Consider the following 14,210-nt stretch of genomic DNA (forward strand, 5'->3'; position numbering starts at 1 on the left):
TGGCCACACCACCCCTGCCAGGCGCCGTACCAACCTTGATAGGTTCTCGCCAACAGCACTTTGCTCGAGCAGTGAAGGCTACACGGGGCACCTTTGCGTGTGTGTGTGCGCGTGTTCGTATACAAAGTCATCCACAGCCATCACCCGACGACGTTGCATGATAAATGAGCCAATAATGAAACGAGGCGGCGTGACTGACACAACCCATTTACTTCACAATGCAAGGCCGCGTTTGCGCGTGGACACGGTGAAAACACAATTCATACGGAATGTGACTACCGGACAGCTCATAAATACATGATGATCTCATTCGCGGCCGGCCACGATCCGCGATCCGGTTAAAGCCACTGCTGTGCCAGATTAGAGGGCATCGACGTGGACGGCGCATGGGAAAGGGTGCACGCGTTCGAGTGATCGGCCTACGAGGCCGATTATCGCACGTTTGCAACAGGTTCTCGTTTAATAACCGAGCCGATCTCGGGGAGGCCCGGACACCCGCTTCGAACTCCCGCTTCGAACTCATCACGCGATACGGTCAGGACAAAAAAAACGGTGCGACGAGGGCGCTGGAGCTGGGTGGAAGCCCGAGACGGGCATCACCGCTGCCTCGAGGTGGCTCTCTCCGCGTGCCGCGTGTCTGCCGAGCAGCAGGGGCGCGACGTGGCGTCGTGGGCAGGGAGCGATCGCGAGGCCGCGGTGGGTGGCATCCGCGGACCTTTTTCCCCCGTGGGTGCGCCACCACCTTGGCTCTTCATGTGCGTTGTGGGAATCGCTCGGGATCGCCGAGCGCGCCACCGACCGCTCCACCCGCTCACAACACTGGGGTATTTTGGGTTCGAACGGGGGTCCGAGGTAGAGGGCCCACCACCATCGCAGTTGAAGAGTGGCAGGATATCCGAACAGATTGCAACTCCTCCGGCAAAGGGTCGACAGATTCCAAGGTAGGGTGCGCTCACCTGCCCACAGGCCAAATTGCAGCACACACCTCGTTTCACAGCCTCGTGTCAGATGCGGTGAGCACAGCGACTACCCCGATACGCGCACCTACGCAAACAGCTACGAGACGACCGCAGATCAACAAGCCATCTGAAACTAAATTACAAATAATTACCATCATTTCACATGGACTTCCAGGGTGGTCGTAAATGACTGGGTTGAGGCTACCATAATACAGTTGCTTTACACACAGCACCTGTTTAACTCAGATGGCCATGTGAGACTTGAATGAGAAAAGTTTACACGGTCCGCATTAAAAGTAAAATGCTCTGCCGTACGGAAAACGCGTAGGGCAATGTTTTGCTCAATGGAATAATTTACTTCTCCGCACTCCTCGTTCTTTGCCTGCGTGAGTGTGCATGCCGGTGTCCACCCACACGATCCATCATTTATCTATCTATCCATTAGAGTCGGCTCACGCGGTCATTACCAAACGACAAGTTGTTGCACACGGCTTACCGCAAGCCGCCGTGCGCACAACTCAAGAGAACACCACAGAGCACATTCACAACTTTCAAAGGCTTTGAAATTGTCACAGCTGACGAAAGTAATGAGATGAGACCGACGAGAAATATAAACAATATATCAAATATCTATTTTAAATGCAAACATCCGGGGCAGCTGAGTTTAATCTTGCGAGCTAAATGATTGGTACCTGGGATTCCAAAGCCACTGCGTTCAAAGGCATTAGCTTCTTCATACAGTACGGCGTGGCCTTTTAACTTCCAGTAATACCGGCGCACGCACGCACACACACCCCTCCTATCGACTTTAATAGACTGTTGGGGCAAGTGCTGTTAGCGAGCATCTATGACAGCCAGCACGGCACACTCGGGGGTGGGTAGCCAGCACCACGCCCGGCCGAGTGGCGACGTTCACACACCGCATCAGGTACTCATATGAGGCTAAGTCGACCGAGGATAAGCCCAATACTGGTTCAGATATTCGCCACCGTTATTGGCTGCGAGCAGAAATTAAATTGGGTCGCTGGGTTTGTAGCGCCGCTTGCTTACCGCTACGCTGCAACTTCCCGAACTTCAGTCATCCTCGAAGCGGCTTTTGGCTAGCCATTGAACAAAGACGGTCACTGTATCGCACGCGTTCAGATGCCCTACCTTGCGGCCGTTTGGAACGCTCTTCCTTCCGATACTAGGAAGCCACTGGAGCTATGCACTTTCAAATCATCTAGATTGACAACTCATTTCTTTAGAACTGCTTTTTGTGTTTAGCTTGTTGTCCTTCCCCCGCACCTCCGATTAGCACGGTTGGCTCCGTACGGTGCGAAAGAAGTTCAACATACGTACATACATTTCCACATGCGTGCCCGCACGCACACACATGTACAAACACATACACACGCACGACCTGAACACGCATGGCCAACACAGCGGCTCCCGGCAGTCATCGCCTCGTCTCAGTAGCCCATTCCGGACGGGTGCAGCAGCTCCTGGATGACGAGGTGCATCAAGTGGTTCTGCTCTGTGCTCAGCAGAGGCCTGGAAGCACGGACCCACAGCACAACGGGCAGCCAGAGTGGGTGATGCCAAGGTGAGGAAGCAGGATGCGGACAGATAAAGCAGTTGAAGTGAATTCTCATGCTCGTGGCGCGTGTAGAAATTCGAGTGTGCAAGCGACAATCACGGCTTTTGCAGGTTATATGGACACGGTACCATTCGGCGAATCGACTTAACAAGGAGAGGCAGAGGAACAAGACGGAACAACTGTGATAGAAAGCCCAAATGAGGCAGTACAATCCGGGAGAGAAGTTATATTTTTTTTAAATCACGCAATGAGATCTTAATCCCGATACGAGACAATTCATCGAACCGTGGGAGAGGTTTTAATCTGTAAGTGCCAAAGGTGATACCTATTTTTCATTTCCATGGCCAGAAACAAGATGAAAGGACGTAAATTTGTACCAAAAAACTGCAATTGCGTCACAGCAGTTACACAATCACCAATGTCCTCGCACGCAGTAAATACCGAATTACGTTTTTGTAATCAATACCTTTTATTTTCCCGAGTTTTTTGTTATAAAAAAACTATTCAACATAACAAACCAAGAGGGCAACGGTTACCCAATTTTTTGTCGGCAGGAGGGAATGCAAGGCCAGCAAGCGCCGAGAGAGACGGGGGACAGGCGGAGACAACAGGGGAAGTGGACAAGGTGCGGGCGTGGAGCGGGGCGGCAGAAACACTCCAAGGACTCACCAGAGTTCCTTCTGCAAAACCTTCAGCGATTCGATGTCCTTCTCTTGGCATGACACCTGTTGCAATAACGCAACAGCCCACACAACCGTCACTGTAGCAGTACCACGGCAGCCCACACAACCGTCACTGTAGCAGTACCACGGCAGCCCACACAACCGTCACTGTAGCAGTACCACGGCAGCCCACACAACCGTCACTGTAGCAGTACCACGGCAGCCCACACAACCGTCACTGTAGCAGTACCACGGCAGCCCACACAACCGTCACTGTAGCAGTACCACGGCAGCCCACACAACCGTCACTGTAGCAGTACCACGGCAGCCCACACAACCGTCACTGTAGCAGTACCACGGCAGCCCACACAACCGTCACTGTAGCAGTACCACGGCAGCCCACACAACCGTCACTGTAGCAGTACCACGGCAGCCCACACAACCGTCACCTTTCGCCTCCATACTCCTAGACCCTTTATCGATTTGGCCGGACATACTTGTGTTTAATTACTACTACGCAGCGATGTTCATTACGAAGCGATAAGACCGGCTAGTTGTGCAGGTGCTCGGCGGATTATTACATCGCCGGGAGACACTAAAGACGGGTGCAGCTTTGGGAGACAATAATCCAGTAGTGGGCTCATCATGGCTCGCGATGATGACGAGTTTTCTATAAGAAAGCCTGAAATATGTTGAAATAAAGCATCCGAAGAGGACATGCTCATTTAATAAAACGCCTGCCACATGTGTACAGTAATACGAGTAGTACGTGTATACACTTTGTCTGCCGAGCGTCACGTGATCACAACTGATGTACGAGTGCTTTGGATTAAAAACACGTTTCCAGAACGAATTATGCTCGCAATCCAAGGTTTGACTGTAATCGGGAAACGGTAGTTGCGGTGAATGGATTACCTGCATAGGACGGAGTAGGGCAGGTTACCAAGACAAGCGCTGCAGTGGGTAACTCAGTAGCCCCAAACCAAAAAGACCAAGAGGCACCTAGAACAACCCCTTTGCTAAGAGGCCCCTACGCAGCAACAACTCCAGGACCCAGTGGAAGGTAGCGATGGGGAGAGGGTCGTGGTGAAGTTCACGACCTCTTGAACTTGACCCGTAGCACATGACGTCACACGCAGAGTCAAGGTGAACTCAGCGTTTTCCGAGCTTTGGGAAAAACTGAAATGCTTGGAAAGGCGAAACTTAAGTGACGGCACTTTGCTCACTGTCGCTACGCACAGTGACGATGTTATTCTAAAGCGGTGGTTCTGAGCCTTTACTGCAGCCTTGCACCCCTTTGATTCTCAATTATAAAAACATTTATTATAGTAATAAATACATAGCGTTAATGCAACAAAGTGGTTGTACTTGCGTGCCCGTGCTTAATTTGGCTTTTGATTATTTACCTTCTAAAAAAATCTGGCCTTGCCTTCACGCCCCCAGAAAGGGCATCTCGCAGCGTGCACCCCAGGTTAAGAAGAACCACCTCTGTTCTAAAGGGAAGCTATGGTCCCAGTCGGCAGTCGCAGGCACAGATGGGTAGCGCGCCGGTGAGCATAGCTTACCACGACCGACTGCAGCAGGAGAAACACTTCGTCGGTCAAGTAGTTCACTGCAGCCACACAGACAAGCAGAGGGCATCCACTTCCTTGGAGGCGGCCAAGTCGCACGACGCACAGATGGAGAGCGCTCCGTTTTTCCTAACTCGGAGTAATCGTGAGCGTCGTTATTTTTCGGTTGTATTTTTTTTTATACCATTTGGAGGTTGGGACGGCAGTTCGCCAGCAGTGATTCAAGCAAGTCCGACTACGCTGATGAGACGCTGTGTGTCGAAACCAGTGTTTTGCTTGTGCTGAACCAATGCTACTTCAAATTATGCACTGCCAGAAGGCCGTGTGGCTGACTGGTTGTGAAACAAACACTTAAATTGTTGATGTGCGGAGAGACGGAGATGTGTAGGAATCATTACTAATACATTTTGTACTTTTTGGGAAATCCCGACGTTTCCTACATAGGCTATGACAGACAGCACACGATGACCCAGCCTCGCCAATTACGCCGCTGTCTGGAAAGGAAATCATGTCATCAATCAGCAGTGCTGAGCACAACTCACCACCGCTGCTGTGTCCAGCTGCCCGCGGGAATTGAACCTCAAAGCCACGCGACGTTTTCACGTTTATTTTGCTCAACCAGGTGAAAACTCGAGTTGACACCGGTGCGGCACATGAACAGAAGACTGTGTAGGAGCATGAACATTCCCAAGTGTCTGCACGGAGCCGCCACCAGACAGACCCCTCTTCGCCACGCGACTGGTGCAGTGCTAAGCACTAGTATATTCGCTCATTCTCATAGGGAGAGAGGAACCACAGACAACCAGGAAGGCAGCCATGCAATGAGCCTGTGTCAACAGTTGCCCAAGCTCTGCGGACTTCTACATATTAGGTTGTAATCAGCCAATTAATGAGTGTTTACATGTGGAAGGAAACCAGAGAACCCCGGGAAAAATCCACCATTGCGAGGGAGAAACGCTCTATCCTATACAGATGGAACAGTTCAAGTCCACATTTTTGCTGTGCTAAAATGAAGTTGGTGCGAGACTCACCAAGAGGGGGGGGGGGATATTTTATCGAGCCACGGGGGCACGGAAGCTGGCGCAGCCTCACTCACCCTTGCTCTGCCCGGGGCTCTCGAAGGACTCCCACGCGTACCTCTCCAGCGTCTTGGCGTGCTCCATTGCGAGCCGCTGGGGCGGAGGCTGCAATGCACCCCGTGGTGTCGTAACATGCAAACGCAAAGAACAAAGATCCCCACCCCCCGTATAGCCTGAACAGACTGTAGGGGCGAGTGTTGTTAGCGAGCACCTCTCTATACACACAAGACAAAGATCCCCTATATAGCCTTAACAGACTGTAGGGGCAAGTGCTCTTAGCGAGCACCTATGAAGGCCAGCACGGCACACGAGGGGGTGGGTGGCCAACACCACGCCCGGCCTACTTTGTCTCCCCAGTGGCGATGTTTACACACCGCACCAGGTACTCATTTGAGGCTGAGTCGACCTAGGGACCAGTTCAGATAATCGTCACTGGTGTTGGCCATGAGTGGGAATCGAACCCGGGTCGCCAGGTTCGTAGCGCAGCATAGCGCTAACCGCTACACGACCGCTCCCCACACGCGCACACACACCCACCTGCAGCAGCATGAGCAGAAGCACCCGTGCCACTTCGCTGCGTGCGATGATGTCACTGAAGGCACCTGCGAGAGCCACACGACAGACGAGACGCGTTCGTCAGTGGCAGCCGTGATCAATCCGCCGCCGCTGCACGAGGGCTTCCTCCCAAGTCGTCGACACCCTCCACGGCCCGATTAGCGCGGTTGGCTACGTGCGGCGCGAAAGAGGTTCAACATACGTCCCGTGGCGCAGCGGTGAAAGCAGAGTCGCTCGTGCCTGAGCACTGCACTATCACTGGGGGCGCTGGCTCAGGGGGGGCGGGGGAGCAGGTGCAGAGATACGCGCTCCATAATTCACCACGCTGGTTAGTGCGGATCGTTACTGGAGATACTCCCTAACCTGATCAATAAATGTTGTAAAATGTAAATTCAAGCAATGCCTTAAACAGAGCGCTGTGTGGCAAAATAATGGGTGTTTTCCTGGTGATGAAAGTTGATAACCTACAAAGCTCAGCATCCAGGAAGTCGGGTTTTGTTCAGTGTATTAATGTGTTAACGTGATGGTGCTGCCATCTGTGGAAGGAAGATGCAATGATATCTACCGGATTGTAGGGCGTGCCAATGAAGCCAGTGGTGGATGACCAATAACACAGAAATGTGGACGATCCGGGTTTTCTAGCACACGTCAAACTGCTTACGATTCATCCGGAAACCCAAAAATATATAACAAGCCTCACTCAGTCAGTCTGTCGGTTTGGTTCAGGTGAGGCTCGCGGGGCTAAAAAATCTCTTTTTCAATGACTTTCAGGCCAAAGCGGACAAAACGCAAACCGCTGATGAGACTCAGAAGGCAGCGAACGGATCAGAATTCTCCTGTTTCAACAACAAACGCTGCCAGTTGATGTTGATCTGGAAAGTGCATTGGCTGACTTCACCCAATAATTGTATGTTGTGTGTAGAGTTGAACAGAGAACTATTATTACTTTGATTGTCTTACCTTTCCCCCACCCCCCAAAGTTGAACCCCGACTGTATTCTCAGCAGCATGAGACTAAGGGAATCCATTCGGAACTGTTGCAGAGCGGTGCCTGACCATGTTAGAGAACAGCACTCAAAATCAGATATCGTAAAAATATTTCCCAGATCCCTTAAAGCAGTGGTTCTTAACCTTTTACTGCAGCCCGCACCCCCATTGTACTTGCGTGCCCATGCTTAATTTGTGTTTTCGATGATTTACCTTCTAAAAAAATCTGGCCATGTCTCGCACCCCCAGAAAGGGCATCTCGTGCACCCCAGGTGAAGAACCACTGCCTAAAGGGACCTTGCTCACACCAGGGGGCAGCACTTGCCCACCCACCATGCTACAGAGTAATGTCATGCGAGTCAAAGTGGTATTTTTAATTCTCAAGGAGCTGGAATATGGCCACATGAAGTCCAAAAACTAATTTAATGCGTTTACACTATGAGATCTCTTTTACCAGTGGCAAAATATAGTAGTAGGTTTTTACCCTTTTAAACTGGTACAAAACTGACACCTTTATTCAAGGCATCGTGTTTGCAATAACCACAACACAAGTAGTCAAAAAAGCAAACAAAAAGAAGCAACTCTGTGTTGTGGTTATTTCAAACATGATGCCTTGAATAAAGGTGTCAGTTTTGTACCAGTTTAAAAGGGTAAAAACCTACTACTATAATTTAATGCGGTTTAATGATGGGCAGCTGTCTGGATTTCAACCCATTATCTCAGCAGTGGCAGCTCGCTCAGCGTGCCGACCTCTGAACATCACCCGGCCACCTCAGGTCTGTTTATTTTACTCATCAATCAGCGTGTCGCGGGCCAGTCAATCTTACCGATCGGCGCATTGGTGCCGGGAAAGCGGGGCGCTCTCTGCTCTGCCGTCAGCTGCATCTCGGTGAAAACATTCAACGCTCCCATGTAGTCGCCTGCACGCGCACAGGCACGCGCGGAAACACCCCGCCACACACGAGCGCACACTTGTGCGGTTAGAGGTGCAAGCGAAACGTGAAAAAAGTGTGTACGCAGGTTACAACCCCGTTGCGCAGTGCGAGCTGGGCTTACGCGTTAGCAGTTTGCAGGAGGCGGCAAGCCCTAACGAGTGCAGGCTTTCTATGGGCATTTGGTACTGCAGCTCAGCCGCCCGCTGGAAAAACACCTCCGCCTCCCCTGGTCGCTCCAAGCCCTATGGAAAGCAAAACAACCAAACACTGCAGCTTCTGGGCATGGTAACTGCAAGACTACTTGCTTGGGTATTCGCAGCAGCGCTGTAGGTACGTTGAACTTCTTTCGCGTCGTACGTAGCTAACCGTGCTAATCGGAGGTGCGGGGGAAGGACAACAAACTAAACACAAAAAGCAGTTCTAAAGAAATTAGTTTTATAACTAGATAACTTAAAAGTGCAAAGCTCCAGTGGCTCCCTAATATTGGAAGGAAGATCGTTCCAGATGGCCACAGAAGCGCATCTGAAAGTGTGTAATGCGGTGACCGTCTTTGTTCGATGGTTAGAACTCTCATATGACTTTTTTCAGGACGTGTCCCCATGTTGGTTGGTACAATGTTTGACGTTTTTCTCCACGTTCTTGCAACTTCTTCATGGAAATGGGTTTCACTCCCGGCACAGAGCGAAAACATCGGGAAGTCGTGCCAAAGAAAAAACACGCGGCACGCACTCAACACACAGAGAACAGCTGTAGCCGCAGTGTTAGCACGATATCTGCTTTTGCACCACTGTAACGCGTGCAATGCCGCGTGTGACAGGTGAAGTGCATCTGATCGCCCACCTTAAGAGAATATCCAATCTCAAGGCAGAGGCTTGCAGCCAGAGCTGGCCGATTTATCTCTATGTACACCTGGGGATGGTTTTCAACACAAACACACACACGCACACACACGTCAATATGCAAGGCGGCAGGTGAGAATATCGGTGTTCACAATACCGGCCAAATGTTAAAAATACAGAGTGCATGCCATCCTTGCGCTCCATTCCACCCCATCGACTCTCGTGAACAACTCTGCGCCGGTGGCACACTTTAACAACTGAAGGCCCTGCGGCGTGCCCGGGCTTGCCTTGACGGCATAGTTGTACGCGTTGATGGCGGCCTGAAGGTTCTCCTCCAGGCCCGGGCAGCGCAGCTCCCAGTTCTCCACCTCCGCCTTGAGGAACAACCTCGCCGCCTCGGTCAGCGCCTCAGCCTCCCCGAGACCATTCATCACCGTCTGCTCACATCTGCGTGCAGCGGAAGACCCGGGTGGCAGTGAGAACACATGGAGGCAGACGGCGACTGAGTGCGTGCGTGTGGGTAGGGTAGGTGAGCCCTGGTGTGGTGAACATCGCCACTTGGGAGACAAATGGTGGTCGGGCGTGGTGCTGGCCACCCACCCCCTCGTGTACCGTGCCGGTCTTCATAGGTGCTCGCTAATAGCACTTACCCCTACAGTCTGTTAAGGCCATACGGGATATCTTTGTCTTTGTAGGTAGGCGATGGAGTGGTTGAGCGAGTGTGGGTAGGGTGGGTGTTTAAGTGGTTGGGTGAGTAAGTGTGGGCAGGTGGATGATTTGAGTGAGGGTTATTGGGTGGTTGGGTGGCTGAGTGAATGAGGGTAGGTGGGTGAATGAGGGTAGGTGGGTGAATGATAACCGAGGTGGGTGAGTGAGTCTGGTTGGCATGTGCGTGAGTGGATCGGTTATTGCTTATAGATGACCACATGGAAGTTAAAGCTATGTCAATTGTGACTTATCCAGGCTTAAGTAAAGGAATGTTTTGCATGCTTAGTAATTTAACCTAGGCTTTTGAAGGAATGACTGTTTATTCTGGTGCAGTGGGAGATATGATGCAATAATTTCCACATAGCATGGCGTGAAATAGCCTTCACACTAATGGGGTGAATCTGGAGCCAACTTTCTTGAAATGCAACCAGTTTGGGGCTTGGTGACCTTCACCTGGCTTGGGCGAGGCTGCAGAATCCAGCGTACTGCAAACACTCTTGCTGCTTGAGCTCCCGCGAAAGATATCCTGTTGTTTGGGATTTAAACAAAAAATAAGTATGCTTTTAAATATAAGTTTTAAAGTGCTACTTACGATTGCTTCAGGCAAGGGCTCCCCTCCCTATGTCCCATACAAGTGAAAATACATGCCAAAAAATGCTGACTCTTTTAGCACACACTCTGGAGAAAGCCATTAATAGTGTCGCATTTTTATACACTCTCCCCTGAGTTTGGGCAGCTGAATTCAGCCCATAATCAGGGATCAATTAGTCACTAAAATATATGCTGTGCCCCATCTGCTCAGTTGGAAGGGCATTAATTAGGCTGGCATTCACGACAAAGCCTCCTGCTTGAAGGGGGTCTTGTTGATTGCACCAGAAACTTGAGAAAGTGGAGCAAGCCATGTTCATCCTTGGAGAAAATGTGGGCTTCTGGGTAAAAAGGAACGTTAAATCGAATATGTATGACATGGCAGAGTATGCCAATCGATAATTGTAATTTGTATTTCATCACGTAGTTGTTGTTGCCATTATAAAAAATGTATGCTACATTACCAGCCACTTGACATTGACACGACTCACATTTCTTTACTCCTGAAGTAACTGAATTCCTTTGTGGTCACAATGTATTCTTTAGAGCACATTAGCACTCATTAACTAAAGGCAGATTCCTATTTGTCTTCACTCACTCCAAACTATTTTAATTACAATGCATTAGGGCACAATGGCTTTCTGCCTCCATATTAAAACAGTGCCACAACTCTGCAGCTGTCGAAATGTATTCTTAGGTTCACCAGCATGAACAAAACAACCCAAGTGGCCTGAGAGACGACCAGATGGGTCACTTAACGGTGAAAGCTGTCTACCCAAACGTAGCAGCATCTTGAGTGATTATTCACTTCTGTTACTTAAGGGCAGCTCCACAAATTAGGTAAACTTCGTCAAATAAAACAAAAATGCATCATAACGATATATGCAGGGCATCATTTTGAGGACAATTATCAACATAAAAAACAGGGCTCATTTATGAAATAATATAATGGACTGACAGATATGAAAGTGAATGGCACAATCACCATCCTCGTGTGGATGAAAGAGTCAGTACGTCCGACAAGAGGACATTTTATGAGCATAGCTCCCTTTATCAAGAAACGTGGCCCAATGTTACGTCTCTATGAATGACAGTACTTATTGGTTGAGATCATATGAACCTTATGGCGCGACCACAGGGTCCCGAATAAACAGAAGTAAAAATCGTAATTGATTTATTTCTTTTTGGCGACTCCGTCCCACCGCGCACATAAACGCCGTGACCCACCTGGCGCGGATCATTCTGTTGTCGTGTCGTGTCCACGCGCAGCGGCGAGGACGAATGCGCAGAAGAGCTGAACAAGCGAATGCGCTCCATGCTCGGGTATGGGCAGGATCATAAGTTTTATTCCAAAGCTGCTCAAACTGCCTACGCGACTTAAGTCCTTTATTTTTCATCACGGTCTGCATAATACAGTGAAACTGCTTTCTTATCTTCTTGGTTCTTTCGGTAAAGTCACGTAGAAGGGAAGTAATAAAATAATAAAAATAAAACATAATAAAATGAAATAATTCTCACATCTTCATTATTATTTGTGACCTACCAATGCCTGCAGCCAGGATCAATCGATGACAATCCTATTACCTGCAGATATTTAACAGATGAGATGCGTTGCACCGTTAATTCCTCCTGTTTGATAATACTTCTCTTGTCCGTATGCATCTGTGCAGATAGGTTTTTTTTTGCGTTTAAGCCATAGTCCCCACATACCGCTCGTATCAATGCGGATAAGAGGAGCGGCGACCCACTACTCTGTAGAGTAACATTGGTATAAACGCTTGTTACAATATGAACAGCGCATTGAAAACGCGTACTATTTTACGTACCGTTTACAAAGTGTGTTCACTAATCCACACTGAGAAACACAATGATTAACAGAAGGGTGTAAATCGTTTTTTCGATAGTGTATTAAATAGAGGTACTGCAGGTAAGTAGTTTTCAGACAACACTTGCCACCATCCTTCAAACCCATTGGTGAAAAAGAGCAAAGTTTTTGTTTACATTATAATATTATATTTATGCGAGAGCCAGGGGCTTATGGGACCCCGGGGTCGCGCCATAATGTTATACAGGTTCAAGTTAATCATCTAACCCAGCTGAACGAATTGTACTCGGCTACCTCATGTAACACTTGTCAGAGTACTCCAGTATATCATACAAGCATCCCTGTAGTCTCATACAAGCCCAGCGCTCTGCTATTGTGGACATTCGTCGATGAGAGAAGACGGGATTATGCCGCTGCCAGTTACATCCATCTCGAAGGCAGCAAGCACTTGAAGCAACAGTGCAAGTTTCTCAACTTCTACACCGCAGTCGTCAGAGCGGCAGGCTGCGTGTGGTGGGGGGCTCCATCGTGGGGACTCCCAAACTCCTTCCGAGACGTGGAAGAAGTCGGTCAAATACAACTCGAGAGCTCCCTCTAGTGGAGGCCCTTCCGCCGGCAGAGAGCCATTGCAGGGCCGCGCCTTTATCGGACTCCGGCGTTTCGCTCAATGCGATTCGGGAGCACCTTTTACTCACCGAACTGCTCGCTTGCTTCCGCGACATTTGGCTTCCTTAGAAATCGTCTAGAGCACACGGACGAAACGCAAATGACAAGCGGCAAATAACACACATCCACGTCACGTGTTCACAAGAAATACAAGGTGACTGTTTTTTTTTTAATTATTAAACAAATTAAACGCCATGCACCGAGAGACGCGAGGTGATGGTAAATAATAATAATATTACCTAAGCATTGAAACATTACACACGAACGGACGCCCGATACGGCGCCCGGAGAGGCCTACGGCACACGCTCAAGATACTCTACCGGGAGACCCTCTCCTCTGCCGGTAGGCAATCTAGTCCCACAAGGGTTGGGGGTCGGGGGGGGGGTGCGCAGTGGCTTCGCTCGACAATTTCCTCCCGCAGCACGCGACGCCTTCCTCGCTCACCGCACGCCGCAGCGCCACTCACTTTCTCAGCTTGCTCGAGATCGCCCTGTACCTGCCCCAAAACTCCGCGTCGCCTTCCATCATGTTGACAATCCGCAGATAAACACGCCGCTCAATCGGCGACTCGGGGGGGGGGGGGGCCGTTGCGCATGCGCAGATCGCTTCCGCGACGCGGTTGATTGTGCGTAACCGGTTACGGCGTTGAAACCGGTTACCGGTTTGGTCGCCCCTATGTAAGTTACATGCCGTGTCAACCCGTGCGTACGGTTTATCTCGTATTCTTGTGTAGGGCAATTGAGTTTACAGGTCCATACGGCGTACAGCCGTTTCAATACGGGCACACAAAAATTATACATTTTGTCTATTTGTTTGTGTTTACTCCCTTGTGATGGGGCTTTGTAGGATGAACGTTGAGATGTATAAAGGGCACGGGGTGTCCAGTCTGAATTGGTCTGTAACGAGGTAGGCACTGCTAATGGGTTGACAGCTATACAATGAAGTAAAAACAACAAACACGTCTCTTTGTCGTTGATAGCTCAACCAAGTGGCTTTACCGAGTGAAGATGTCAGTGGCAGCGGTGTAAATGTCCGTGCCACGTCGTGGAAATGAGAAAACAATGGGGTCAGATTATTTGGGTCTTTCGGTAAAGTCAACGTAGATAGGTTCAAAGAAAGTAACAAAAAAAAATCGTAATTTTTTTGTTATTTTTGTTATGGCTCATAGGAGTCCTCCAGAATTAATCAATATTCAGATTCTGGATAAACTATTTTAAAAAATGCATGCCAGGTATGTCCCACTGAGCTATTTAGTTT

At 49.6% G+C, this 14,210-nt stretch overlaps 1 protein-coding gene across 1 annotated transcript; it reads right to left on the reverse strand.

The window, feature by feature from the left end:
- Nucleotides 1-191: 191 nt before the first annotated feature.
- On the reverse strand, nucleotides 192-13,529 carry LOC144940813 (40-kDa huntingtin-associated protein-like). The gene is made up of 12 exons (XM_078867242.1): nucleotides 13,420-13,529; nucleotides 12,982-13,028; nucleotides 10,327-10,399; nucleotides 9,453-9,612; nucleotides 9,167-9,235; nucleotides 8,448-8,568; nucleotides 8,219-8,311; nucleotides 6,388-6,452; nucleotides 5,868-5,955; nucleotides 4,766-4,812; nucleotides 3,208-3,263; nucleotides 192-2,492 (listed from the first exon to the last, which is right to left on the reverse strand). The coding sequence occupies exons 1-12, from the start codon at nucleotides 13,479-13,481 to the stop codon at nucleotides 2,411-2,413; spliced, it is 963 nt and encodes a 320-aa protein (XP_078723368.1). The 5' UTR covers nucleotides 13,482-13,529; the 3' UTR covers nucleotides 192-2,410.
- Between the last annotated feature and the right edge of the window lie 681 nt (nucleotides 13,530-14,210).

The sequence above is a fragment of the Lampetra fluviatilis genome, chromosome 23 (assembly GCF_964198595.1).
Source record: "Lampetra fluviatilis chromosome 23, kcLamFluv1.1, whole genome shotgun sequence".
In the NCBI taxonomy this organism is placed as follows: domain Eukaryota; kingdom Metazoa; phylum Chordata; class Hyperoartia; order Petromyzontiformes; family Petromyzontidae; genus Lampetra; species Lampetra fluviatilis.

Bases quoted from the DNA above. Each gene is read 5' to 3' on its own strand.
- LOC144940813 (XM_078867242.1), bottom strand. From the start codon at position 13,481: ATGATGGAAGGCGACGCGGAGTTTTGGGGCAGGTACAGGGCGATCTCG. The intron at 9,236-9,452 runs GCAAGCCCGGGC...AACCATCCCCAG, and splicing joins CGTACAACTATGCCGTCAAG to GTGTACATAGAGATAAATCG. The intron at 8,569-9,166 runs GTGGGCGATCAG...TGCTTTCCATAG, and splicing joins AGATTGGATATTCTCTTAAG to GGCTTGGAGCGACCAGGGGA.